This window comes from Ursus maritimus, unplaced genomic scaffold (genome assembly GCF_017311325.1).
Source record: "Ursus maritimus isolate PB19 unplaced genomic scaffold, ASM1731132v1 scaffold_19, whole genome shotgun sequence".
Lineage (NCBI taxonomy): Eukaryota > Metazoa > Chordata > Mammalia > Carnivora > Ursidae > Ursus > Ursus maritimus.
In genome coordinates, this window is record NW_024424341.1 from 3,248,952 (window position 1) to 3,272,490 (window position 23,539).

Below are 23,539 nucleotides of genomic sequence, written 5' to 3' on the forward strand. Positions count from 1 at the left end.
TGAAATATCTTCACTTGCGTAAATGTTTCTAGAATACAGAGAGTGAAGGCCGCTTGTCTGACCGAATGTCTCAGGAGCCCAGTCCCACGGGCTGCCCTTGGGTCCCAGAAGATACTTGTCCAGAGGAGGCCCCACGTCTCAAAGGTCAGTCACCTCTGGGCCCTAACGGCATTTTCCAAACTCCCAGCTATTCCTGCGGCATCTCGTCCCTGAACCCCATCCTCCCTCCTCTCCTTCAAGAAGCAGAGGGGGCAGGTCTGCCAACGGTCTGCACGGGTGCGCTGAGCTCTGGGGAGGAGCAGACTCCCTCAAGTTTGCACATTTGGCCCCGAATCCACAAGCAGAAAAGGGTTTGCTGATAAACAAAGGTCCTGCTTGCGACATGCGGGAATTAGTGTGACTCAGGAGGAGATGTCTAAGAAAGCCAGGGGTTAGCCGGCGGGCGCCGAAGCGCGGCGGCCAGGCCTTGTCAGAAAAGCCTCTCACACTGAGCTGTCCCAGGCCACGAATGGCCACAGCGCACCCCATATGGGGACATGCCTTCACTCGTCTCTGCACGGAGGAGGGAACGGTCCCAGTGGAGCACATCCCCTGGGTCGGCTGGGGCCCGGGCCCCCCTGAAACAGACTGATTTGTCCTGCTTGTTCAAAAGGGACATCCCATGAAGCAGCGTCCACGATGACCAAACTGGGTCCCTCGTGTCCCCGCTGAACCCCCTAAGGACCCAGCACAGTGAGTACGTGTATGAATGGAAGGATGCACAACCCATCACCTGCCAGCAACCCAACGGGGGGGGGGAGGGGGGAGGCGCCCAGGGCCTTCCAGGACAGGGCTGTCCCCACCAAGCTCCAACCCTCCACGCCCCCACACCCTCCTCCATCAGCTCACACAAACCGCAATGGGCCCCTGGACTTCCAGAAAAACTGAGCACGTCCTGCTCTTTCTCCAGAAACTGCTCTATGATCTGCAAACTTCTATACGTTTTTGCCATTGTTTTGGGGATGAGTGAAAAGCAAAAAATCCTTAAACTCACAGTGCAGCATTAATTCCCCCTTAAGAACCCAGAATCAGGTAAAAACGAGGAAACATTTTTATAGTGACTTAAAACACAGAGCATGAATCAGCTTTTTAAAAAGCACTTTATTTTAATAAAGAACAAAAAAGATCAATGTTTTAAGTGGATACAAAAATAAATATTCATCTAGCAGAGTCGGGATCTATGCTTTACCATTTGAGCTGGAGACCAAAACCCACTGTTCATTTCAGAAAACAGACGGAAAAGCCACTTTTGCTGAATTTCCCTATATTTTCAGGTGAAGTCAAACACAGTTCAAGGGACCAACGATGACAGAGCCTCGGTCCACACACCACGCCTCCATCACCTTCGCGGAAGCGGTCGAGGGGAACGACGTTCTTCGGCTTGGATTTTAAGTCAGACTCACGGTGACAAGGCTGCCAGGCTGGCTAAGGGGGGCAATCCTGTCCCCCAAACCCCAGCTTCCCCCACTTCGCAAAGTGCGCGTCAACAGGTAAGGCCCCTTCCTGCCCTTCACGGTGAGGCTGAGCCTGGGCCTGTGGGGACCAGGCTGGGGTACGAAGGGAAAAGAATGGGGCAAAGACTCGTCCCCACCCCCCAGAGAGTGGTAGGAGAGCCCCCCGAGCCGCCCAAGCCCCGCCTGGTGTCCACACTGAGCAGGGAGCTGGCTCCCCGGGGGCATAGGGCAGACACCTGCTCCGTGCCCACCTGGCTGGCCAGCCTCCGTCCGGCACATCACCCAGGACACAGATGGGGAAGAGGCACCCAATGGAGCAAAATACACATTTTTTTTCCCGGAAAAAAATGTTCAAGTGCTTTTTAACCATGAAAATGGTTTTAGAGCCGTTGTGGAGAGGTGTCGTGCACCACAGAAGGTCAGCTGACCTGGCCCCGCCGTTCTGACACGTGCGGGGGTAGTAGGTGCGTCCTCTTCACTAGCCAACAGCCAAAGTTCTTCTGGGGCTCAAACTGGGAAGGCCCCCTTGGGGTCCCCCCATACTACTCGACCCAGAATTTGGTACGGCCCGAGGCCACCTCGGACCTCGAGGAGTCCCAGGGAGGGGGAAGGCATTGTCCCTGCTGCCATCCGCCCCAGGACCAGGGTGGCAGTGACCTACTCCCCAATCCGCCCGAGGCGCGCCCCCACGCTCCACACCACCGGCCGGGCTCTGGGTGCACGGAATCGAAGGCACAGTCAAAACGCTTGTACGATCTACCGTTACTTTTTGAATTTGTGGTTTACAGCCTGCTCACTTTATAAAAAAAAAAATTCAAAGTAGTTTACAGTAGGACAAGTAAAGTATGCATATTTTTAAAACAGGTCAAAACCATTTAGAAAGAAAAGCGCAAGGGATCAGGGAATGATTTAATTAAATGAAAAACAAATTTAGCTCTAAGCTTCCGGGCAGTAAGGCCCACAGGGAAGATGGTCACGGCACCAGTTCATCTGCTGGGGGGCAGGCCTCCCACAAGCCCCGAGTCTTGCTTTCACTTGCTGAAGGGAGGCTGTTACCTAAGTATTCCTATATCTTATTAATGTGCTTAAGAAGTAAAGACAGTCCACATGGGACCAAGCGTATGAAATCTTGAAGCTCTGACACAAGGGCAGACAAAAAGCAGCCTTGTTCTGACAAGATGGCTTCTACTCCAAATCTCTTTCCTGGGGCGGCTCTGTGCTAGTAACCAATTACCCCCAAATGCTGGAAGAATCTAGCAACTAATGATAATTAGGGGAAATGCGGGAAATAAATGTTTGAATCACAGGTTATAGTTACAGCATCCAGATCATCTGGGGACGTTTCCATGTTTCAGAGCCGCCCCAGGCTCCTGTTCCGCCGCAAAGGTCAAGTCCTCAGGGAGCGCCCTTACTAAATTAAGAGCAGAGTGAAGCATCCCGCCCCAGGTCACAGGGATCGACATCCTTAAATAATTACGACAGTAATTGTAATAGGGAAACGCGAGATGTGGGCAGGATGGGGTGCCCAAGAGAGAGGCTTAAACCGTGATCTGTTGGTTTTCTCTGAAAAAAGGTCTCTGGTGTGAGGCGCAGATGTCTGGAAACATCCGGAAGACCTGGTCTGGCTGGGGGTCCTCAGGAGGCGGCACCATGGAGCTGGCGCCGCAGGTCTTCCCAGCTTCCTCCACCAGCTGCCGGACATAGAGCTGCTCGATCTGGAGGGACAGGCACAGGTCAGACGGGGAGGTGCAGGAGGACCGTCTCCGGCCCCAGCCAGATTCTCCGATGACCCAGCCCAAAGTGCTCACCGAGAACTCCACCTGAGCCCCGAAAAGGCAGGTGCAAGGGACGGGCAAGTGGTACTCCTGCGAAGACTCCTACGTACTCTCCCGCTACAGCCCACACTGGTAGCCAGCGTCCAGAACTCTACCGTTAGAGTTTCATTCCTTTGGATTAAATAAGGGCCTGAAAAGCCCTAATCTGTCTCTCAGACCTTGAGGCAATTGAACCTTACTAGAAAGAATCTTGCGAGAAGGGGTGTTGACTTAAGGTAGGGGGAGAACGCAGAGACTGTTAAGAGTCGTGGAACAGGAGAGGATGGCTGAGAGGTGGCAAGAATCCACTAGCCCCACATGGACGTCTCCCCCGGGCCTGCCTCTGTCCACAGGTGGAGTCCCCCACTCCCTGCTGCCTGCTCCCCAGCCCAGGTATAAACGGAGACTCGAGCAGTGGGCCGGGAGCGCTTACCTGCACGAGGATGAGTTTGGAGCGTAAGGGGCTCATGTCTGGAAACTCTTCTCCGAAGCACAGCACTACCCTGCCGTCGGGAAGCCGGCTCTGGTTGTTGTAGAACTGCTGCAGGTCTGGAAGGACACGGGGGGCCTCAGTACCCTCTGCCCCAGGGGGGGTGCCCGGGGCTTTCACACCTGACCTTCTGGGAGGAGCACTGGGGCAGGATGCTAACCCGAAGCCCCACGGAGTGACAGCAGGTCCCGCACAGTGTTCCCGTGGGTGAGCGTGGGCGGAGGACCCGGCACGTATGAGGTCACCCTGTCTCAGAATGTGCACCTTGATCCCCGGGGACCTTGCCAAAACGCAGGTCTCGCCCTGCAGGCAGGGGTGGGGCCCACGCCTCTGCATTTCTAACCAGCTGCCAGGACCTGGGGACAGTCCCCGATGGAGGTGCGGGAGTCCCTAACACTCCCCACAGCCACTCAGGAAAGGAGCTGTGTCCGCACCCCCGTTCTACACACAGGTGCCCCGGGGTCGCTCGGCGAGAAAGCACAGAGCAGGACCGGAACCGCCACCCCCCACCCCCGCCTCATGCACCCCGTGTCCCCCCGCTCCTCCACGGGCCCTCCCAGGACTCAAGGGACGGACCTCGGAAGAACTGGCTGGTGTCGAAGACCTTGACCACCTCGTCGCGCTCCAGCTTGTTGGGCCGGTCCTTGCAGAGCACGGCGTTGCCGCTGCAGAACACGCGGCCCTGACACAGCCGCTTGACCAGCACGCCCTGCCGGCTGCTGTGCAGGAGCACGCCGCGCTCCAGGTGCCCGAACAGCTTCCGCGTCACCTGCCGCTGCCGCTCGCTGGGGATGGCGTCCGCCGGCGGGAAGCGCACCAGCTCCAGGCCCTCGGGGCCGTACAGCTTGGCGCCGGGCAGGCCCGGCTGGCCCAGCGACAGGCGGCAGCCCTCGGGGCAGCTGGTGGTGGTCTGGCCCACCAGCTTGCCCCCGTAGTAGAAGCTGATGACCATCTGGGAGAAGGCTGCGGGCGGAGGAGCACAGGTCAGGGGCCGCAGGGAAGGGGGGCCCGGTCGTCTCTGTGCAGGGACGAGGCTGTCCTTTCTCGCAAACAGGAGGCGCCGTAACTCCCCTGGGGATTCGGGGAAGTTCACGCACCCTTCTAGAAAGCAAGTGTTTATAAGCACGAACGAACCCAGAGAATTACTAAGGAAGCCAATGACTCCATATAAACCACCACGCCGGCCCGCGCCCGTCTTCTAGCGAAGGTCACAACGACGGGCACGACGTGGAAGTTCGTGAACTGCTCCAGGCCCCAGACCCTGCTGTGCCGCTGTCGGACGCTGTCCTGTAAACGCCCGTCCGTCCGACACACCGGATACACTGCTTCTCGCGCTACGTGCCCGCGGGGCCTGCTCCGAATTCCCAACCAACACAAGTGCTGGATTCGCATTCCCAGGCACAGATGCCATCCTTTTCTTGACAAATTCACAGTTCCCTTGGGGTGCCATGGATTTCAAAACGCAAATCTCTGCACAACCCCTCATCTACACCTATTCTCTGAAGAGTCTGAAAAGCGTTCAAATGCACTCAGCATTTCCCGAAGGGACCGCGCTGAGGACTGAGGGAGGGCGACGGCCCCGGCGGCAAGTAAATGGAAAGACGATTCCGTTCTCAATATTCTCTCAGGCTCTGGTCCCCGAAGCAGCAGCCCCGGCTTAGTGCCGACGGACCCGGACACCAACTCCTGACAAACTCCTTCTCAAAGGGAGAAAACGGGCAGGTGGGGCCAGAATTTCTGAAGCCTGCAGCGGGTCCTCGGACGCGCCCCTGGGCTCTGCTGAGGAATCATTTGCTCAGGGGCACCCGGGGGGCTCAGTCCGTTGAGCATCTGCCTTCGGCTCAGGTCATGATCCCGGGGTCCTGGGATCGAGTCCCTGCTCAGCAGGGAGCCTGCCTCTCTCTCCCCCTCTGCCTGCCACTCCCCCTCCTTGTGCTCTGACAAATAAAATCTTTTAAGAAAAGAATCATGTGCTCCATTGAATAGTAAGACTTCCTGCGACCGTTACCAAGCTCCATTTTCTCCCATGTAGGAGTTAAACGGCATTCTAGAATCATGCCAGGTTGGGAGCGTCAGGTGTTCTGGTCCAATTCACTTATGTAACAGGTGGGAACATGGATGCCCAGATGGGGTCACCCGGCCGGAAGCAGCAGGGCCGGCGTCTGACCTCACATCTTGTGACGCCCGGCTCACCATCCTGCCCCCCATGCCGAGTCTGTACCACCCGCACCTCATCCTGAAACACTCCACTTCCTTCACTCCAGAACTATCCTGAACTTTGTCCCAAAGAAACACCCTGGATGACTGTCACCACGCCACACCTTTGCCCTGTCGCAGCCAAGGCTGACCTCATAGCAGCACCTCGCAGCCGGGAGAACCGGCTGCTTCCAAGGGAGCAGCAGACAGGGGCTCCCCAGATGCCCGGGCGAGGCTCTCCCAGTGGCCCCAGGGCCATAGGGCAGCACAGCTTACAGAAAGTTTGAGCTGGCAGGGCCTAAGGAGGACCACTGCACCCGACAGGGGAGCCGCGGAGGAAAACCCACGACCAGGACCTTCTTGTGACTCCAGCCAGCCCTTCCACAAGCCTCAGCAGCCCCCACGACCTGTCCTGCCCCCCCAACAGCCACCCACCCACCGGCGGACGACCCCACCACAGTGACAGCATGGCAACAGCGCCAGGAGCAGAGACACTCTGACGTGAGGGCCAAGCTGTGTGACCGGGGGCAAGCAGCTTCACCGCCCTGTGCCTTAGTTTCCCCGTCAGCAAAGCAGAGATGACAGTAGCGCCCACCTCCCCCAGCCAAGGATGGCACAAGCTCATGTTTGCACTTGGTGCACGTCAGCAGCCCACGAGCAGCTACGACTAGACAAGTCAGGGGAACAGGACGAGAGACTCCTCGAGTTCTAAATCCTAATTCCCGGTCTACACACAAGATCCCAGGTGCTGCTCCTGGGCCGCCAGACCTATCAGCATGCTGAACCCTCACCACAGCCCCGTGAGGCACAGGCGACTCATGAATACACCATTTTCCAGGTAAAGAAACAGGTGTAGACAGGTTAGGCATCTGCGGGACGGCAGGAGGGCTGAGGGGGGAGACTGGATTCCCTCGCTTGCCAGCAGGCCGCCTCTGCACCGGGGCTCTTCAGCACAGCACCCCATTGTTCGAGTTCAGACCCCACCTCGACCCCTGAGCATCGTGGACACAGCCGAGGTCCACACTGGCAGCCACGGGCCCATCCGGATCCCCCAAGCACACTGGGGCATTGTTAATGCGGGTTTGTGGCCAACATCTCATTTGGGAAGGTTTCACACAAAAACCTAGGCTTCTGAGCTCTCCAGAAAAATGGAGAAATCCAGCCCAGTGGCGTCTGAAGGCCGTGCCATCCAGCGCTCCCTGCCACCCTTCACTGGCCCGGTCACTCATCACCTCATCCCTGTGGCACTGAGAACAGGGGACCCCTGCCATCGACTTATTTACATGGGGGGGGGGGGGGTGACGGGAACAGAGGGACCAAAGTCCACAACTTCTAGAAGAGGGTTTTGGGATTTTCTTCGCGTGAGGCAGTGCTATGGGTGGCTTCACCCGCTCTCTGCTGGGACAGCTATGGGGCAACTAAGCACACTTCCTCCTCACCCAGATGCCTCAGCCCTGCCCCCGGCTCCCCGCCTGCCCCCAGAAAGCACCGGTCAGCAGACTGCCTGGCCACAGCCCAGAGCTGACTAGGTCAGAGGCCTGGCCCCGTGAGCCAGGGCCTCTGGGAGCAGGGCCGCTGCTGTGCAGGCTGGAGGCAGCCAGGTGCCTGGCTTTGACCCCGGGCACCTGCTTACCAGCTGGGTGACCCTGACCAGCAATTGAACCTCTAAGCCTGGGTTCCCTCCTCTGTGAGGCAAGTTGTGACAGTCCCCAGCTCGTAGGGCTGCTGTGCAGGGACACCTGTGCTATGATCAGGAACACTGCTGCCTGTCATTTTCTTGCCTGGGGGGAAGCTGCCTCCACCACCCCGAACACTGTCCCACGAGGGCCTTGGTCCAGACACCTCTCTGAGCCCCATTTCCTCCTCTGCACCAAGAGAGCTTTGGTCCCCCAGACCTGACGTTCTGTGGTCCATCCTGATGAGACAGGCTGTTCACTTCTCATAGAACCAACAGCTATTGGGGAAGACACTGGCTTCCTTTGCCCTAAAGATGCTGTCAGTGAGCCAGACTGCAAATTCCAGGGGTCACTGGCAGGACGTCTGAGTCCCCAGCTTAAGTGGACAAAAATGTACCAGAGGCCACCTCTGATCATGAGGGCAGGAGCAAGAATGGGACAGCCTGAGGCCATATCCCAGCTCTGCAGCCCACAGGCTGTGTGACCCAGGGCTTCTGAGCCTGTCAGTGGGGACAGTAACAGCACCCCTCTACAGGTGAATGGAAGGATGAGATGCGGACATCAAAGCCTCAACACTGATCCTGGCATCTAGTCAGCATCCAATGTCAGCCATCATCATCATCCCCACCATCAACATCCCCACCATCATCACCATCCCCATCATCATCAATCATCCCCACCATCAACATCCCCACCATCATCAATCATCCCCACCATCATCACCATCCCCATCATCACCATACCCATCATCTCCATCCCCACCATCATCACCATCCCCACCATCATCTCCATCCCCATCATCACCATCCCCATCATCTCCATCCCCACCATCATCACCATCCCCATCATCACCATCCCCATCATCTCCATCCCCATCATCTCCATCCCCACCATCATCACCATCCCCATCCCCATCATCATCATCCCCACCATCATCAATCATCCCCACCATCAACATCCCCACCATCAACATCCCCACCATCATCAATCATCCCCATCATCACCATCCCCATCATCTCCATCCCCACCATCATCTCCATCCCCACCATCATCACCATCCCCACCATCATCAATCATCCCCACCATCATCACCATCCCCACCATCATCATCCCCATCATCATCAATCATCCCCATCATCATCACCATCCCCACCACCATCCCCACCAGGAGCAGCAGCACCATCCCCACCATCCCCAGTAATTAGTATCATTAGCACTATGAACCTGAGTGTGCAACAGAGTAAAAGAAATGGACACTCACGACAGATACTGGTAATGTTTGTTGACCAATGATGTCCCTACCAGAAACTTTTAAGGACATTACATTTAATCCTCACCACACTCCAGTGAGGTTCTGAGCGGCTCAATCACTCTGCCTGAGGTCACACAAGAGGGCAGAGCTGGGCCCGAGCTGTCCCCACGCTCTTGCGCCTGCACGTTACACAGAAAGAGCTCTTTGGATCTGTCTGTTGGTCTAATCCGAGAAGAGCCTCAAGAAGGCTGCCCCTTGCTTGCTCTAAAAGCAAACACTGAGAAGGAGGAATCAGGGGCCTGACTTCTGACACCGGATCGGCTCGTCCATGGACCCTGCAAGCCCACATAGGTTCTTTGCGCCCTGCCTTCAAGGAGCACCCGTGGTGCACCCCGCCAGCCCCACCCGGAGCGGCGCCATACCTGAATGGTGCGCGTCGTAGGCAGCGTACCCCGTCACCAGTGGCAAGCCTGCGGGAGAAAGAGGAAAGGAGATTCAGACCCCGTCGTGTGTGGGGAACCAACCCAAATGCTCCCTCTCCAGAAGTTTCTTTAAAAGCCACACGTGGTGTGCTCCCGAGTTCCTGCCACAGGCTCTGCTGAATTTGGGATTCCCACTGTCCCAGCACGATAACCCACGTTTCATAAACCAGACCTCAACTCAACCAGCAAGAGGGGGAGGAAACGTCCTCCGTGCTGTGGGATTTCTGACTGAGGGTCAGTGTGATGCGCTGGGGCCCCGTGTCCTCCCACCCAAGCGCCTGCTCCCGAAATCTCACGGACTGCGTTCCCACCATCCAGGCCTTGTCTCCAGAGGGGAACCCGGGGCCCGAGCTGCTCGCTTTCCCCGAGGTGTCACTCCAGTGCAGGGAAAGGGGGCTCGCCCAGGGCCCTGCAGGCAAAACTGCCACCCCACAGCCTGGCGACCTGTGAAGCCCGTTGGCCAGAGTCCCCTCGCAGCCTCCCGCAGGGGAGCTGTGGGGGACAGAGACTGAGGGCAGAAGCACAGAAATCCGTGCTCTCGAGGAGGGTCTTTGGAATGGGAAGTGGGGAGGTGGGGGGAGGAGGCATGAGAAGGTAATAAATGCGTGAATGTCTCAGTCAGCCCCATAACCCCTTGGGACAGGTCCTGGTGTCTCCATGGGATGAGACGACTGAGAACGGAGTAAGTTACACAGCCTCCTCCACCATGGGATTCAAATCCAGGGCTCCCATTGAGCGACCGCACAGTCCTGGCCCTGGCCCCCCTCCTCTCCTGCTGCCCAGGGCTCCCCTTGGCTCTGAGAGGTCCCTGAGGTCCTAGGAGAGTGGCTGGGAGGCCCACGTGGCAAGCTCCGTCTCCCCTCTGGTCTGGGAGGGGTTTGCCAACGCAGCTCGGACCCTCCCAGGAGCGCAGGCGGCAAGTAGACCCCTCCTGGGGGAAGGGTCCGTGTGCCTTCCTAAGAGGCCGTAGGGGAGGGGGCTGAGTTACCTTCAGTAAAATGGGATCACTGTAGTCCCACAGCCCACCGGCCCCCCACTGCCTGAAGGCGGGGAGGAGTGAGCGCCACGCTCCCCGCACCCCATCCCCCGCGTGTGCGGCAGTCCCATCCTCACCTGCGCTGGGTTGCTGAGCCCACCAGTCCGGGAGCAGCTGGTTCCTGCAGGCCTCGGGCGGGGAGGGGCTCCGTTTGACCACGCCCATGTAGTCGTCCACAGAAGGCTGTGGGAACGGGGAGAGACAAGAGCACCGTGGTCACTGGGCTTCCAGAGTGGGACTCCGGTGTTTGTAGAGATGAAGGTTTAGACTTCACCAAAGCCACAGTCACCGTTATCCCAAGACAAAAGGAAAGTTTTACTTTGCATCTTGAAAGATCCAAGACAAACCCACCAGGCTTAGCAACCAAACCACGTGCCTGAACGATTAGCCTCTGCAGGACCCCTCATCAGTTAATGGCCTTTTTGTGAAACCGCCTGTCACAGAACGGAATGGCCAGGTCATCCAGCTGCCCCAATGCCCTGGAGAGGCAGAAGGTTCTGGGACGCCAGTGAACGGTGACGCTGGACAGACTCTGCCGTGACTCAGCGCGTCCTGCTTCTCTCTCCACGCCTGGACTGCCGACCTCTGGCCCACTCCTCAACGGAGGCTGAGAAATCTGATGAGCAAATATTCTGAAACCTGCTTTTCTTGGGACCCCGGGGTGCTAACGCAACTACCTCACTGCCTCAGCTGAGTCAGCAGAAAAGCCTCACAGGGAAAATGGGATGTTGCTGGAGACCCCAAGCCAGGAGTTCCCTCGGTCTGCTGCCAGAGGCCACGGAGAAACTCCGCACCTGCCCCCGCACCCAGCTGCGGCTGCTGGGGGGGGCTGCACTTTGCTATCTGCGTTCTGACAGCCAAGCTACCCCTAAAAATGGCACTGTTGCCATGTACTGGGAAGAATTTCCGCAGCGCCCACACCACCTCTTACAAGGACGGCATGGGAGGGTTTTAGCTCTGCGAGGCCCACCTGGTAACAGCCATAAAAACAGAGGTAAGAGGCGGATGGTAAGAGAACAGGGTTTCTGTAGACCTAAAACTGGCACCCAAAACCCCACGTGTTTTCCCTAAAGAGACCCCATTAAGCCTTTACTTGCAGCCTATGGACTGAGTTTACATACAATTCTAGCAGGTTTGATTCTCTGCCTGCCAGCGGCAGAGTCTGAGATGGGCAGCTGCCTGCCGGGACCGCCAGCACCGCCATCCCCGTAAGGACAACCCCAAGCCGCATGGGGAGTTTACATTTTGTTCACGGCAGCGCTCCCAAGAAACCAAGGGGTTCCGTGTCACATTTCCTAACACTGCCGCTCAAAACGTTCAAAATATAACAAGTTTACAGCTGGAGCAAATGTCACTGGCACAGAGCAGGGAGCTCAGCCCCGGCCCCCGGAATGAAGCTGGGGACCGGGGGGAAGGGGCTGGCCAGATGGCAGAGGTCGGGGCTGGAGGTGCCGCCTCCCGAGACAGCCCAGGGCTCGGGACACCTCGGCAGGGCAGGAGCGACGCGGCTTCCCGGCCGGGGGCCAGATCGCTGGCGGGGCTACCCGCTCACCTCCTTGATGAGCTCATCGATTTCGGAACGCCCGCACTCCATCTCAGTGATCTCGCTCACGCAGCCAGGGGTCGCCATGCCTAATTTACCTGCGGAAAATCGGGCGGACGTGTGACACAGGGCACGGAGGCATCACAGCCATCATCGAGGCCAGAATCAGTGTTGGTGTTTTGTTTTGTTCTGTTTTTAATGCTCAGTTGAAAGAAATAAAAGCCAGTGTCTTCACTGGTTTGGAAAAGGCCTAGAAAGTATTTCCCCCCGCTGCTTCAGGTGTCTGACCGGCAAAGTCCAAGGGAGAAGTCGGATTTGCTGCTTCTAACACTCAGAGGACAAGGCCTGGCGTGTGGCTCATCCCCATTAGCTGTGATGGAAAATGAGTGCCTATCAGACATGCTTCACGCCAGGCGTTCACCACCATGTGGGTTACACTCATAAGCCGGGCTGTCTGAAGGCACTCAGAAGATTTCCTGGCAAAATGTATGTGCAGACCGGAGTCATTTTTTTAAAGTTAATTGACAGGAAATATCTTTGTGGCCTTTCCCAATACACAGCACAGCTCTATGCACACACACCAGGCATGCGCACATGCGGCACCAGGAGGCCTGGCTCCAGCAGGCACGGCCTCCAGGCACAGAGCCGCCCCACAGCAGGCCCCCACCCCAGACCAGAGATCTGCCTTATCCAGTGACCTGTGTCCTGTAACCAGCAAGCACCTGAGTGACCCATCGCGCCATCCCGACTGAATCTGGATTCTCCCTGGACAGACTCAAGAATTCGCTAGAAGCTGCGGATGGGGGAAGTAGGGGGTAAAGGGGGCACCCCCAGTGAAGCCCGTGAACCGCTGAAGTACAGAGCAGAGCGGGTCCATTTAGACACTATGCAAATGCAGCGTCCCTCTGCCCCCTGAGAACCAACTTCTGTAACGCCCGCCCTGGCAGGTGATGCCGGCTGCTCCCCACACTATAAACAAGCTGGGCTCACCTGCCAGCTCAAGCTTGGCCAACCCCGGGGGTGGGGGCACGAAGAGAAACTTCTCCATTCCCTCCAAGCACAATTCATTTGATGTTGATGAAAAGTCATCCAGAACTTGGAGGGGAGGGGGAAAGATGCATGCCTGGCCTTTCAGAGCCCTCCCAGAGCATTACCCACGAGGCCTCCCTGTCAAGGTCGAGGCCTCCCTGTCAAGGTCGTCGGGTTCTCCCGGGAGAGGTGGGTTCGTCTGTCTTAACTGCTGACAGTAACGACTCAGTAGTTAGGTGCTAATTTACACGCAGTGAAGCTACAAAGGACAGCAGCTCAGACGACCCCCCAAACCCCAATGGCAGGCGGGGACAGGGTGGGACATCCCAGACCAAGTCTCGCCCCAGCCTCACATGCGTCGTCCCACGGTCTCCGTCCTCATGCTGACTCCCCTGGGGAGGAGTTACAGGACTCTCTCACCCAGGCTCACTACAGATTTGGGAGAGTCACAATTTTAACTTTTTTTTTTTAATTCTCTGTCAACATTTTCAACCCTCGCCCAGTGGGAAGAGCTCAAATGCAGACCATCCGTGCAGCCCCAGAGAGTTTGAGGACTCGCTTTCCTCCAGGCGCCTGGGACAAGTGAAGAGCTTGGAGGCAGCAGGTCATTCGGCTGCAGCGGCCTAATGGCTACCTCTGACGGCTAAGGGGTGTGTTCAAGGAATGTTCTCAACCACTGACGACAACGAGCTTTCGTGTCCGGGCCAGCTCGGATCCGCACACAGCACCCCACTTTGCAAAGGCTTCTGAGGCGAGAGCAGTCACAGCCTCCTGGTCGATGAGCCACGTGTGACCAGGGCGCGGCAGCGAGGCTGTGGCACGGGAGGCAGGTTTGGGCTTCTCCTGCTTTAATCTCACGAATGCTCTGTGGGGATCTCAGAGCTGGAAGACCCGTCCAGAATCATCACTTCCCGGAATTCCCAAATAACGATTAGGATCTAACCATGTGCCCAGGCGTATCTGATCTTTGTCAGCGAGGCCCACGGTGCCGTCATCGCCCGAGGCATTCAAGAACTTTACCCTCCGCCCCCTCCATCCACCTGACCGCCCCCTCCATCCACCTGACCGTCCCCTAGCCCGCCCAGGCGTTGTGAGAAAACAGAAGGAACTCCTCATCCACCCTGCCCAGGCCGCTTGCTCCTGCCCAACCCCGTGACGGCGCCTCTGGAGGCCCCGCACAGTCAGCTCCTGGTCTGGCGGGGGATGAGCAGCAGGCGGCCGCCCCCCACCTCCCCACCCTTCTCCCCACCCTTTCCTCCCACTCAGCGGGAAGCCGCCACTTGGCCAGCAGGTGGTGGCCGGGGTCAGGGGAAGGAGCTCTCAGCATCTGCTTACGCAGAGCAGGGGACTGTCAGCTGAGCTAAAACCACTGGCCCAGATGTCCCCCCAGACCCAGACATCCCCCTAGACCCAGGCTCTCCGGCAGGGGCTGCAGGCCGGGCAGCCTCTGCTGGGCTCAGTGCCCATAAAGGACACTTACATTTTTGCTCTTCCTCGGGAACGATGCGGTAAACTTTGTATGGCTCAGAAATGTCCAGCTGGGACCGGTCTGTCACTTCCTCAAAATCTGGGCTCTTGTTCAAAGCACAGCGTAGCCTCGTCTTCCAAGTGGCTGGTTCAGCTTTGTCCCCTTCCTTAAATTTCCCTTTGAAGACTGCCCAGGCCTGAGGGGATAGAAAGAAGCACATGAACTAGGAGGCCAGCCTGCCCCACCCCGACCACGGATATCCAAAGCCACGGTCAGGACCGGCCCGTTCTCGCCACCCCGACAGTCACCTCTCGCTATCAACTCGTATTCAGGGACTTTCAGGACTCGGGGACCTCCGTCTTAAAAAGACCCACACCAGGAAGCCCCCCCCCGCCCCCGACGACCCAGCTGAGCCGGAATCCAGCCCCTGCCCGTGGCTCCTCCCCACACACACATGCTGGATCTGCCTCTTGGTGAATCCTTCCCTGGACCAGAGGGCCAGGAGGAGCCTGAGGTCAGCTAGCGCAAAGAGGAAGTCGCACATGGTTTCACTAGAATGTTCAAAACAAAGAACAATTTGTTGCTTTTTCAGATCAACCCGGAGCCAAAACTTAGCATGAAAAGGGAACATTTGCAAGAAGTCTGAATGCGGTCATCCACTGCCTTGCTACTTTTAATAGAAATTTTGTTTTGCATTTTGGCATTTATTCTAACCTCCCCCGCCCCACCCCCAGGGCGCTGTTTAAGAGGCAATGAAATGTTCTCGGTCTCTGCTGGTTTTCCACAGCTGTCCCTGACCTCTGCAGGCCTTACAGTCTCAACTAGGACCAGACGCTCAAAGCTGGAAACCTACAAAAGCCACAAGGCAGAAGGGGCAGAACTGAAGAACATTCAGACGAACACGTGGACGGGCAGTTTCAAGATTTCGAAACTGGAATCCAGACACACCAACGAGGGGGTCAGGGCTGTCAGGTGAAAACCGTCCGTCTCAGGCGAGATGAGACGCACCTGCCAGCCTCCGCTAACACCAGGTCTGGATGGAATCCTCAGCCCCACCAAGACGACACGAGTCTTCCCAAGGTGACCCTGTCTGGGGTTAAACACCACGGTCCTGACTGTCAGCCTGATGGAGCTCCCCTACAGCAAGGGTCCTCAAGCTCAAGACCCCCGCCGGCGCCCTGGGAGCTCATGAAAAGCAGACCCCTGGGCCCCGCCCCCAGAGGGTCTCCTTCGGTAAGCGGGGCTCAGGTCTGGGAATCTGCATCTTCAGCCAGCATCACAGTGACTGGCAGGTGACCAGGGGGCCACACGTGCAGGAACTCCGTGACACCCCGGCCCCTGGGACAAGACCTCACAGCTCCTCTCTTGACGCCCTGAGCCTGGGTGCGGCTGCCAGAGGCAAACGGGAGAACGTTCCTCCTGGTGCACAAGAGTGTCACCCCCTTCTCTGACAGACACAAACTCCCCTCTCAAGTCAATGGTTTCCAGTCCCTCCCAATCGGTGTTCGGTGTTTTCTTAACAGCATCTCAGACCAGGCATGGATTTAGTTTTTTTAAGGAAGGCGAACCACGTACACATTTAACAGTAATTTCAAATTTTTATGAGGTTAAATCAGAGTTTCTCCACCTCAGCATTATTGCTCTTTGGGGTTGGGTCGTCCTTTGGGGTGGAGGCCGTCCCGTGTGGTTGAATGTCTAAAAGCATCCCTGGCCTTGACCCACCCGAGCCCAGCAGCGCCCCTGCCCCTGCTGTGACCACCAGAACTGTCTCCAAACATGGCCGAGGGTGCCCCGGGGAGGGAACGCTGCGACACCGTCCCCCACCCCACCCCGGGAACCCCTAGTTAATCCGCATTACACACAGACCTCAAAGAGCATGGGTTTCAAGGCAATGTCAGGACCAGTTAGTTTTTATCCAGAACTGCGGGGCCGACGGTCCTATCACTCATCCGAGCCTCACACTCACCGTGAAGCGAGCCAGGACAGCATGGCGCAAAGCGGGGCGCTGCGGTCAGGAGGCACCCTGGGTGGCCTCAGACGTACCTTGCTCCCAGCCCTGCCCTGAGCCTTTTCATGGGCTCTCTGGCCGGCTCTGAAAGATCCGCTTAGCTGGTGATCTCTCAAGACCCTTCCGGAGCTAACAGAGCGCAGACGCCGCGATTCCGAGGCCCGGGGCCGTCTCCACCCCACCCGCGTCTCCCGCGTGGCGCTCGCCGGCAGCCAGCAGTGCACCTGGGCCCACAAATGCTCCCTGATGGAATGCTATTGTCTCATCTTGCGTTTTAAAGACCAAATGCTATTTTTTTCCTCGACGGCCTCCTGAATTTGAAATGTGTGCTACACAGTCCGTCCTAACTCATTTAGGCCCGTCACAGCGCTGGTCGATGAGAGACACGAGCCTCAGCGTTATGAAAAGGAGGCAGAATACTTTTAAACAAGTATGAGCGGGTAAGAGAGGCTCGGTGTACTCAAGGGCGGTACAAAGTGAGCCCAGCCTTTCCCAATCCCCCATCTCTGGCCCACAGCACGAGGCGGGCCCTACAAGCGCACCCGCAGACGGTGGAGAGCTCGCTGGTAAAATGGCTCTTACGCTCCACCAAATTTTCTGAACTCCTAGATTTCTGAAAAGTTTTCTTGGAATGTCCCAAAGAGAAGGTCCTCTGCTTAACCAGAAGCCCCGTGAGATGGCTCTTGCCCCAGCACAAGTGCGTGTGGCCACCGCGGGAGACGCCCTCAGAGGATGGGCGCCAGCCGGCGTGGCCCAGCGGAGCGCCACGTGGGTCCTTCCATGCTTCTCACCAGCGGGCCGCCCTCCCGGTGGCCACCAGCCCTGGGGGGCGCCCACGTCTCCCTCCCACCCCGCTCCTGCTGAGATTGTGGGCTCCTCTCAGATTGCCACACTAAGGGACTGCGTAATGAACGGAAGCATTGGGAATCTTGCACATTTTTCTCAACGCTGTTGAAACGGCCATGAAGAGCATTGCATAAGACATATAAATCTGGGGCTTTATTTCATTACCCCCAGAGCCTAAGTTGAAACAGGGAGCAGGGTGAAGGAAGAGGCCTTGCACAGCCACCGGGAGACACAGCCAGGGACGTGCAGCCTACTCGATGGGCCCCTACTCCCCTCCTGAGGAGATCTCAGTGAGAGTCACCCAGAAACTGTGCCCTCAGCAGCCCAGGCATCCGCCTCCATCTGCTCAGCCGGGCCGCGGGCCACAACCCGCATGGGTCTCGGCGGGGAGGGGGAGGGGTGCTGCCGGCCACGCTCCAGTGCCCAGGACGGCCCCACAAGAAGGAACTGCCTGGCCCAAGACGTCAACAGTGCCAAGGTTGAGGAACTCTGGCCTGTACCATCTATAACGTAGAATTCCCAGCAGACCCGGTGGACCCTGGGCACCGTTCACCTTTACATGTAGAGTCTTTCCCAAGAGAGATTCACCACAATGCCAGGGAGTCCAGGACACTGCCAAGAACGTTGCAAGCACCTGCCAGTGTCCAGGCTCCAGATGGAAAGAAATCTGCTGGACACTCAGGCTACATGGGGTCCCTTGAGGGCCAGTAACTGACAGCAGGTTCCCAAAGAGATCTGGGACCCCGGATGAGAGATGGCACAGAACTGTTGAAACATGGAGTCCCACGGCAATGCCACAGAGAACCGGAGGGCCCACACGCCTCTGAAGCCGGCTGTGACCCACGTGTGCCCCACTCTGGGGCCAAGGCATGATCTGCTGCTGTTTCTGTTCGGTTGGGCCAGAGGACGGTCATCCCCAGCTCAGCATCCATTGCTCCCAGGGGTCCACAGGCCTGTGCGCCCTCCCTCACCACGGTCTGGGGTCCCACCCTTCCACAACTCCGCCTGCCCCGCCCTCCCCATCCTCACCCGCTCTCCCCTCCATGGACCCCAAATGCCCACAGAACAAAGAGGGCTCTAAGTTGGCCACCTGTGGTGCATCCGCTTGCTGTCACAGAAGACTGGGCTCACCCTGACCTCGGGATCCAAACCTCCCAGGGCAGGGGGCCTGCGTTCCTAGACCTCAGAGATGCCTGTGGGTGGCGACGACCCACAGGGACTCTGACGGTCCAGCTGGGCTGCCCTGGCTCCCGCTCCTCCGCCTGGAGGTAGGTTCATGGCAAGAAACGTCTGCTTCCCGGGACCGCGCAGGGCTGGGAGCACGGGCTCCTGGCTGGGCTGCCTGACTCCGTCACCCAAGAGCTGTAAGAGTTAGACAAGTCACTTCTCCTGCGACCTCTACGGGAGAAGAGGAGCAGTGCCTATGCCACAGGAGCATGTGGAAGGAAAAGCAGACGTGGGCCGGCCGGGCACAGAGCGAGCGCTCACCCTGCGCTAGTGGTAAATAGCAAGCTTCGCCATGCTTGGGCACTTCTTATTCACAAGGGAAGGAAGACTATTTTTAGACATCTGCTGCAGGTTCAGGGCACCCCACATGACCCAGCCCCGGAAGCAATGACAGATGGTGTCTCTCTCAACTGAGCTGACCCTGCATTGCCAGGCAGAAGTAATAACTTTGAAAGAACAAAGACGTACACCTTTCCTAGAATTCCTAATGGAATTTAGACGGTAGCCCAGAGGGCCTTGAAGGAGTCTTTTCTCTCTCCGATTGTGAGTCCTTGTGCAAAAGAAATGGTAGGACAGGTGGGGAAAGTGCCCTCCATCTCCCCGTCGGGAAAACACCAACAATACCCAACTAACTTCCAAGTGACTTGGTCATACAATAGATGTAAAATCACCGAGTGTATGTTTTGGAGACCCATTCGGCACTCACTCCATGTTTGTTTAAAAAAATTAGATTAATTTCCAAGCAAATAAGAAAGATGTCACTCAACACCGCCACGGGCCTGAAGGGAAGACAGAAACCACTTGTGCCCCGGGGAGGGAGTTCAAGTCTGTACCTTAAAAATGGACGCATCCACTTCCTGATTATAATCTTGTTTGCCGGCGTGTTTCCAAGGGATCCGGAACATGCTCTTCTCGTCATTTTCCCAGATCAGCCCTGGGTACATGTTGCTGTCAATCTGCTCGATCAGCCACTGCCGAAGCCGCCGGCCACCATTCCGGTCACACATCCTTGGAGAGAAAAGAACGCACTTTGTGCTGTTACAGTTATTGTTTCATTAATCACAGCACCCCATGTATCTGAGAGCCAAGAACTGCCAACAGGAAAATCAGAGGGTCGCAACACAGGTGCCAGCCTCGGGGAAACCCACAGACGCTGGGACCCTGGGCCACCTGCTGTGGGAAGACCGTGCCTCCCCTGGGCCTCAAACCCCTGAAAACTGAAAGCTCCCTGGGAACCCCGCAGCGGCCCCACACCAGACGTCTGTCCGTCCTAAGGCTCCGGCTGGTACTCCTTCCGGCCTTCACCCCTTGCTCCGTTCCAGGCAAACACAGCCACATCTAAGGGCACCATTCCATTTTTAGCATGAGACGGGAATAAGCACCTTTACATTTCCAGGTCCTCTAATGAGCAGCTCACCACGTGGAGAGCCAATTCCCGGACTCGATGCCCAGTCTGACCAGTGTTTATTAGCAAATATGACATCTACACGCTCCAAGAAAAAAAAAGATCCCTTCTAGATTGTTCCTTCACAGATGGGTTATTGATGAGAGCAAGGGTTTGGGAATTAGACAGCACTGCAGTCCCATTTGAGTCCCACCATCTCCCAGCTGGGTGACCTTGAATCATGATTTAACCTTGGAAAGCCAGATACGGGGGCTGAAGCCCCAGGATAACCATCAGCACTAGGCCTCCTCGGGATGAGGGCTCAGAGCATGCACCTGATGCCATGCCTGGAACTTAGAAGGTTCTCTCTAGATAACAGATGTTATCACCCTAACTTTCTTCCTCAGGAACTCTTAGGACCAATTAGAACAAAAGCAAGGAAATCAACTGGGGCCACAGAACAGAGCAAAGTCAGCCAGGCTAGACTCTTCCAGAAGGCACCAGAATTTGGGGACCTCACCAGAGTGCCCTAAGACATCCTCTGGAAGAACATTGTTGCCGGGATAGGCAGCTTTCCCAACAGCACACAGAAAAAGAACAATCACGCCGTATCGACGACACACAACCCACATTTACAAGAAGAGGGGTGGAAATCCCCTAGACTGTTGGACAGACGCCCACCAAAAAAAAAAAAAAAGGCATTTCTATTCTTCTGATTAAAATGTGACCTCTTTGGGCAAACAGGTTTGAAACAATCAGTAGTGGCAAGACATAATGTCCCCGAGAATATGGTCACATCCAGAGCTGGTCCATAAAGCAAGTGCATGACTTAGAAACCAGCCATCCTCCAGGTGGCTGTGGGATCAGAAAGGGGGTCCAGGTCCCGGGGAGAAGGTGAATCCCAAGTGCCAAATGTAACTTCTCCATGCCCACTGGTGGGTGTAAAAGGGGTGACATGGGTGGAATTAGGAACTGGACTTGGACTTGGGAACTGAGGACCCAGCAAAGGCTCTTCTCCAACTTGACCTCGGGAAAACCACCTGAGCCTGTCTGAGGCTCTCCTCAGCGGCAAAGTGAATGCATCCCGAGCATCCCAGAACTCCAGAACAGTCCCTTGTGCTTCTAAGTAAGAAGGTACAGATGTAGGAGGGACATCCAGGGAGGGAAAAGAAACCCCACCACTGAGCACCCCCCAGAAAATAACCTAGCACCGTACTGATTCCTACAGATCCTTTCAGAGGGAAAAAGGAATCTCGCCTCACTTGAGGAGCAAGCTGTGTGCAGGAGGAGGGCAAGAGGGGCCAGAACACGACAGGAGGGGTGGTGACTGCGGATCTGTCAATTCAGGGAAATGTGCCCACTCATGAGGGCTTTGTTCACCACCTTAGCACAAGGTTTATAAACCAGAGTCCATGCTCCAGGAGGCTCCTGAAAATGAAAAGCAAGATTTTGTCTGTATGGGCACTTTTCTAGAAAGTGGGTCAACACCTTCTTATCAAGATTTCTGATGGATTTGGGGCACCTGGGTGGCTCAGCTGGTTAAGCATCTACCTTTGGCTCAGGTCATGATCTTGGTATCCTGAGATCGAGCCCCATGTTGGGCTCTCTGTTCAGCAGGGAGCCTGCTTCTCCCTCTCCATGTGTGCTCCCTCTCACTCGTGCTCTCTCTCAAGTAAATAAATAAAATTAAAAAAATATATATTTCTAATGGATTCATAGCCCCCAAAATTTTTAAGGACAGTGGTCTTGGTGATTTATAAGGACAGGAAAAGAGAAAAGAAAGTTAAGAGAGGGATCAATGAGAGGAAGAGGGAATCACAGAATATGAAAACTGGACAATACTTTAGAAGCAATCCAATTCAGCCTGTTTGCTCACTGGAGGAAACACTGAAGCCCAGAAGGGCACCCTGACCCCCAGGAACCCCGGCAGGGTCTTAACTTTGCTCACTATACAGAGAAATGCTAAGATTACGTTACCACATCGAAGCACATGGACAGCCCCACCTGAATTCTCACTGAGATCACCTCTAAGACTCTTAAGTGGCAATACAACCCTGAGATTCTAGTCCCATGATGACCCACAATGATTTATGGAACACTAACGCATTAATCCCATCAAATGTCAAGCCAGAAAAAAAATTCATAAGCCCGGTCACATGTTTATAACTTCCTCTTCCTTGATTTTTAGATAATCTTTCTCTTTATGGGCCAAGTCCTATCTGGAGCTAATCTGCATCCCAATAAATGGGTCCCCGCAATCAGGCTTCCCAGGCGGGAGGTGATAAGAGGCTGTGGTGGCCCCACCCAAGCCAGATTCCAGGATATGCTCAGGAGGTGGTGCGGGGCTCACCGCCCACACCTCTCAGGGCTCCAGGCCACCTTTCCCTGGAGGCCCCAGATCCTCATCGCCCCCACCCCCAGACCAAACGCATCAAAGCCATTTGTCACTTTGGCCCCAGTCTTTCTGTAACGACTGAACCACTCCCAATTCTTTTCTTGGAAGAACCTGCCATAATCCCAAAGGACATGCTCAGAACCTTCATTTCAGGACCAGCTCCTAACTTGGGTTTAGAAAAAAAAAAAGAAAGAAAGAAAAGAAAGTGTGTTTTATCCCCCCATATGTTGAAGGGATTGTTTAAAATTCTGGAATACTCAGTCTCTAGTGTCCATTCATACAGCACTCCACAGTGGGTAAGCAACTGGGTAAGCAACATATCTCACTTTGTAAAGTCTCCCCTTTGCCCTGGGGTGCATTTTGCACCCAAATGCTCCTGTTAGTGGTGAGCCCTACACAGCTGGGGCTTTCTTGCCAGGGACCACTGGGCTATGATGGGAGCGAAGGGCCTCAAAGCCCACTCAGAAATCGTTAACTGTCATCAGGCAGAAGAAAACCCCAGTGGGCACCCCCCTCCACCAGCTAGCTCACACGAACTCGGATGGTCACCGGGCAGGTTCTCGGTCATGACCCTCCGAGCGCTACTCCAGGCCGCAGGACTTGGGCGGGACCGGCGAGCAGGTCTTGCAATAAAGGGGTCAGTATTTCCCCTCATTAGATAGGCCATTCTAAGGTCTTCCATGCAAACCCGACTCTAAGAAAAATAGGATTTTTTTGTCAAGCATCAGCCACTTGGGGACCCGCCACCCCGTGCTCAACGCCTGGACTTTGGGTCTGGGTTCGGAAGGAAGAGCAGAGGACGAAAGACGGAGCGGGGCCAGCCCGCCGCCCAGGCCCCCTCCGGCCGGGCCGCCTACCTGCCGCGGGGCTGCCTACCTGCCTCCGCGCGCGCGCCCCCGAACCCGCCGCCCGCCTTCGGCGCCGCCGCCCGCGTTCCCACGCCGGCCGCCGCGCTCCAGGGATGCGGCCGCGGGCTCCGGCGCCGGCGCGGGTCTAGGGCCGGGGCGGGTCCGGCGTGCCGAGCGGCGGCCGCGCGGGCCAATGGGCGCGGGAGGGCCGCCGGGGCCGCCCAATGGGCGCGGGCGCGCCGCCAACACCGCCCAATGGGCGCGGCCCGTCCGGCCCGCCTTCTTCGAAGCGCTCAGCTTTCCGAGAAATCACTTTGCGCAGAGGCGGCAGCTGACGGTCCGGGTGCCCTTC

At 56.6% G+C, this 23,539-nt stretch overlaps 1 protein-coding gene across 3 annotated transcripts; it reads right to left on the reverse strand.

Annotated features, from left to right (window-relative positions):
• Positions 1-1,123: 1,123 nt before the first annotated feature.
• IRF8 (interferon regulatory factor 8) lies at positions 1,124-23,270 on the reverse strand. 3 transcript variants are annotated; one of them, XM_040633221.1, is made up of 9 exons: positions 23,216-23,270; positions 19,394-19,568; positions 14,492-14,675; positions 11,992-12,080; positions 10,517-10,622; positions 9,344-9,391; positions 4,374-4,760; positions 3,741-3,856; positions 1,124-3,208 (listed from the first exon to the last, which is right to left on the reverse strand). In XM_040633221.1, exons 2-9 carry the CDS (start codon positions 19,565-19,567, stop codon positions 3,032-3,034), a joined length of 1,281 nt encoding a protein of 426 aa, XP_040489155.1. In that variant the 5' UTR covers position 19,568; positions 23,216-23,270; the 3' UTR covers positions 1,124-3,031. The 3 variants fall into 3 exon arrangements, with proteins under 3 accessions (XP_040489155.1, XP_040489154.1, XP_040489156.1); XM_040633220.1 differs by lacking the exon at positions 23,216-23,270 and adding an exon at positions 22,871-23,014; XM_040633222.1 differs by lacking the exons at positions 19,394-19,568; positions 23,216-23,270 and adding an exon at positions 14,788-14,929.
• Positions 23,271-23,539: the final 269 nt, after the last annotated feature.